This window comes from Muscardinus avellanarius, assembly GCF_963383645.1.
Source record: "Muscardinus avellanarius genome assembly, chromosome: 14".
NCBI classification, from domain to species: Eukaryota; Metazoa; Chordata; class Mammalia; order Rodentia; family Gliridae; genus Muscardinus; species Muscardinus avellanarius.
In genome coordinates, this window is record NC_137800.1 from 29,368,407 (window position 1) to 29,373,779 (window position 5,373).

Here is a 5,373-nt window from a genome sequence, read left to right on the forward strand (position 1 = left end):
AAAAATGAATGTTGGCGAGGATGTGGAAAATAGGAATTCTTGTACACTGTTGGTGGGATTGCATAGTAGTTCAGCTACTATGGATATCAGTGTGGAAAGTCCTTAGAGAACTGGGAATAGATCCACCATATGATCCAGCTATACCAATACTGGGTATCTTTCCAAAGGAGTTGAAACCAGAGAATTACAGTAATATATGCTTACCCATATTCATAGCAGCATAATTCACAATAGCCAAGTTATGGAACCAACTTAGATGTCTATCAACAATAAACAACTAAATTATGTCATTTGCAAGAAGATGGAAAGACCTGGAGAACACTGTGTTAAATGAGATTAGCCAATCACAGAAAATTAAGGCTCATATGTTTTCTCTCATATGGGTAGGATAGGGAGTAATTGGGATATATTAGGGACTTCAGATAATGGAGGAGAAACCTCAGAGGAACCAGGAAGGAAACCTAAGGGTAGGAAAGGAGGAAGACTGAGGTTCATCAATAGAAATACTACCATCAGCTATGTATATACATGTGAAAATACCAGTGTCAGTCTGGGTACTCTGTATTGGGAGGAAGGGTAATGGAGAGGCAGGGAAGAGGGTGGCACCAAGTGCTATGAGCATGTATGTCATTGTTGACATGATTTACATTATAATGTGAGACTATAATGTACCATTGAAAGCACAAAAATAAATAAATTAGCTATAGACTAATCTAGCAATTTCATGTAAATTTTTGAACTAGAAATTTTGGAATATAGTCTTTATTTTCCTGGAAAAATGTTTTTAAAATGATAGCTTATTTAGAAGATTAAATATAACTGAGTATAAAGTATGAGAGATGGAGGGTACATTTCCAAAATTAAAAATACTTTAGAAAGATTTTCTTAAATTTTGAGGTTTTATCATTTTAATTAAGTACTCTTTTTATTCTTATTTTTCTCTAATGTCTTTTAGAATCCCTATTAAGTATAATAATGACATTCAAAATTAGTAATAATTTGTGAGAGTTTTATAGAATATTCAGGATGAAGTTTGACTGTCAAACTTGTCAGGAGTGGTTTAACAGACTCACAACCTTTAGACTCAGATAGCTTGGTTTAGATTGGAGATTTATCACAATATTGGTTTCACCCTCTTCCTTTAAATGATTCCTTTCTTGTGTTTAAGGAAAACAAGGACAAAAGAGAGAAGGAAAGAAGGAAAAGAAGCCAAAGTCTTTTATGTACCAGACAGTGCATCTAGGTAAACTAAAGCAAAAACACAGAAAACAGCAATAGAATATACACTTCATTGAGGGGGTTCATTTTCCAAACAAAAGTCTAATAAGTTTATATGAAGTCTAGCTCTATTTTATAAAATGGTGGACCTTTAAATCCAAATCACTTTATACACAGATCCAAGCTTGACATATGCATATATAATCACATTTTAAGGATCTTGCACACACAAAAAACTGGTTGATAACAAAATAAATTTTCAAAAACAGAATAATAGAAGTATTCAGAGATGTGTTTTCTTTGATACTGCCTTACTTGACAACAAATAGGAAAGGAAGAGGTAGCTTTGGCCTGTGTCATCAGTGAGTACATCTTTTGGCCCCAGAGTCTCCTGAAATTCTGCCAGCTGAACATCTTCAGGGCAAACCTAATGGAGGCCCTGGAAGTGCTGTTGAGATCACCATTCAAATATCGGAAACAAAAATACTATTTTAAAGTTCTTATAGTAAAGTCAGATACAGTATCCCTAAGCTGAGCAGTCTGCCAATCCTATAAAGCAATTTCTGGAAATCACAGAGACCAGGATCAGCGATTGGCAAATTTTCAGAAAAGAAAGTCTGTTGACATTATCTGGAGAAGTGTGGCTCCTCAGGTGAGAGGATTGGTTGGCACAGGAAGCTGTGTTTATAGAACATGTCTGCACCTGATTGCTTACTCTCCTAAGCAAAGTTCTGACACTATTGGGCTGGCTCTCAAAAAGACTTTCACTGAGTCGACTTGTCAGTGATCCACTGAACAGGTGTTTGCAGATTTTGATAGTTTTTACCATCACTACTGAGTAATTAATCTTTTTCTACATATGTGAATATTTCCCCCCAAAGGCATCCTAACTCTCATAAATTAGTTTAATGAAGTAACTGCCTTGTATTCATTTTCAGGTCTCCTATAAATTTCTTAAAACCCTGTCATCTCCTCTTAGTCACCTTTGGTCCAGTTAAAGTTTGCACCGACCCACAGGCAAATACATGGATAGAGCTGCTGCCTATGATAAAAACCCTAATGGTTAACACCAAAATTATATAAGTAAGATCTCCCTTTGCACATTAGTTTTGTAGTTGTTGATGTTAAACTGGTTCATTCACAGCTCCTATGGGGAAGTCTGAGACATAATAAATCAAGGCAGGTCTCATGGGTCCTCTCTCTCTTCATCTGCTGAATGAGCTCTCACCACCTCTGGACTTGTCATTTGCTTCCTGTCTGAACCACAACTTCCCTGGGACCTGTAAGATATTTCTCTGTTTCATGCACTTTGGCTTCACATTCTCATTGTGTCTACACACACACACACACACACACACTTGAATCTTGGTTTCTGTCCAAGTCAAGTTTTCTTTTAGAGTGACTATCAGTAGGAAAAAACTGGACACAGATCAAACAAGAGCCACAAGGACATTGGCCAATGTGGACAAAAGTCCCAGACTGGAACACTTTGTCACCTGCGGGATACTTAAGCATTAGGCCATCTAGAAGGATAAAATAGTACCCCATAAGACATATACTGCAAGCGTATTGTGACCAATTTCTTTTAATTTCTTGGCCTGGAAAGGGATGGAACTAATGATCACTCTCAAGAAGGTAACTTGCTAATGTGATAAATTTGATGTAAAATGTAGCAGTTTCATTTTATTTCTAGGCACCTGTTTAGATAAACATTATCAATTTTTATATGTTTACAATAGTCCCCTTACCTGCAGTGTCTATGATTTTGGTTACCTCACATCAAACATGGTCTGAATATGCTAAATGAAAAAATCCAAAAATAAACCATTAATTTTTTTAAAGAAGAAAGTTCTTTATTTGTACAAAGCATTATAATCTTCTACACAGTCTTTAGTCATTTATCAACAAACTTTTCATTGTATTAAGTTAATAAGTTAACAGTGTCACACTTCACCACACTACCTGTCAAATCCCAAGCGCTTAACTGAGATTTTAAAAAGTGCTTGGAACAGTGAATGGAAAGAGAAAAAGGATAAGAAAAGCCAACAAAGACACTTTAGAAACAATTAAAGGGAATGGTTGGCGTGGGGGATTAGATTCATGAGCACCATCAGATTTCCCTTAAGGTTCAGAGGAATTTCACGATATCATTTTTAAAAGATAAGAGGTTAGAACTAAGGAGTCAGAGGAAATTGCACTTTGGGATATTAAGCAAGTAATCAAAGTTCCTAGAGTGGAAGATGAAATGAGTAAAAGAGAATGTGGATACAGAGGAAGAGAAGCAAAGTCAGAAAAAGTTGTGCCTAGAGGAAATGAAGTCTGGAACCTGTCACCAATTAAAGAATGAAAAGCTTTTCAATGAAGCATATGAAGAGATGACATATAATAAGAGAAAACCTGGGATTTGACACGTTCCAGGAGGTGATGATAAAGCCTAAAGCTGCAGTGGTAGGTGGCAGTGAGGCACATGTAATATTTGGCCATTTGTTTTGTTAAAGACAGACACTGGCACTCTTGCATGTCTAATTCTAATCTACACTGCTAGTTTATGAGCACATGTGCCCAGAGTGCAGCCACCCTGGCAGGTGGAATGTCTACAGGAAATATAGAAGGACTGCAAACCAACCAGATCTTGAGAAAACTAAACTCAATGAATGCAACTGTCAAGTGAAGAGACAAGACAGATTCCATTACTCTCCCAGTTTCTTAGTAGTTTCCTAAAAGTAAACAATTCGGACCATTCTTAATAAGCTAGTTTTGCCAAGTACTGTACAACCAAACATAAGTGACCATGATCAAAGCCTCAATTTTTCCTGAGCCTCCTTCACTGCCTCTGTGATCTGGAACATAGCAGTCAGCATGGAAATTACTACGTTTTTTTTGTTGTTGTTGAGTAAGGAGGCCTGGAAACAAAAAGTACTTAAACTTATATGTAAATAAAATGAGATATAAAATGGACTCATTCTCCATTTAGAATCTCTCTTACCAAAAAGTCATAACTTTCAAACTGATGAAACAAAATAGGATCCTGCCACTCAGATGCTCTGTGCCTGAGAAGTGCTGGTTTTGAAGATAATTCTGAACACTTTTTATTTTAATCTTCTTAGGCACTTGTGCCCAAGACTACTGCCCAGCAAGGAAAAGCTTCACATAAACATGTACCACATTTCAGAGTGGTAGCTTCCACAGTGCCAGTGTGCCGGCTCCATTCAGGTGTCCATCTCATCTTCTTCATTCTGCTCTTCTTCTTCCAGCCTTTCCTCGTCTTCGTCATTGTCCTCGTCTCTGCTCCTGTCTTGCTCTTCTGAATCTGTTTTTTTGTCTTTGTCTTTCTTCTTTTGCTCTGAAGCTTCTTTCTTGCCTTTCCGCTCCCGTCTATATGCTTCCAGAGCTTCTTTTAACGGGGTAACGAACCGCTGGAACTCCATCTCTTCCACGGCTGAGAGCACATCTCTGGCGTTCAGTGTCTTGCGCTTTCCCTTCATTGCAAAGTTCTTGGCACAGGTGGCGTACAGCACGAGGACGCTGGCGGCGCGGAAGATGGCGCTCCGGGCCTCCTCGGGGATATTGACACCGTCCGGGAGCGCTTCCTTGATGATCCTAGTGATGACGGTGTTGGGCAGGTTTAGGTCCTCCAGCCTCTCCGCCATGGCCGCCGCCGGGGCCGGGCCCTCTCCCGCCTCCTTCCTCTTCCGTTTCAGGTGGCTACCGCGTCCGGACTTCACCATTCATAAATTTTAAACTGCACCCTTTTCTTAGTTGCATTGGGAAATCTTGAGCTTTCCTGCTCCTATACAGGGTATGAATCATCCCTTTATCTAGTATATTTGTACTGTGTATGATACCTACCTGTCAGTCACTTGGTAGCCATCTATTTATCAGATCCCCTGCTGTGAAATCACAGTTCTTGTACAGGAAAAAAATCATCATATATATATATATATATATATATATATATATATATATATATATATATATATATATATATATATATATGATTTAGTATGTACCACCAAGGGAAGAGTTATATAATCGTCTATGTCCCAGTGCTTCTTAGACCAGAAAGGTCAGTGGAAGAAAAAACCCTATGTGGTGTGAATATCTCTTGTTTTCTGCCACCTTTGCTATTTCTTCCATATAACTAGGAACATTAGT

The 5,373-nt window shown here is 38.2% G+C and overlaps 1 protein-coding gene across 1 annotated transcript; it reads right to left on the reverse strand.

The window, feature by feature from the left end:
- Positions 1 to 4,427: 4,427 nt before the first annotated feature.
- LOC308273117 (DNA polymerase epsilon subunit 3-like) lies at positions 4,428 to 4,868 on the reverse strand (the record flags this gene model as incomplete). The annotated part of the gene is made up of 1 exon (XM_080710231.1): positions 4,428 to 4,868. The coding sequence occupies one exon, from the start codon at positions 4,866 to 4,868 to the stop codon at positions 4,428 to 4,430; it is 441 nt and encodes a 146-aa protein (XP_080566357.1).
- Between the last annotated feature and the right edge of the window lie 505 nt (positions 4,869 to 5,373).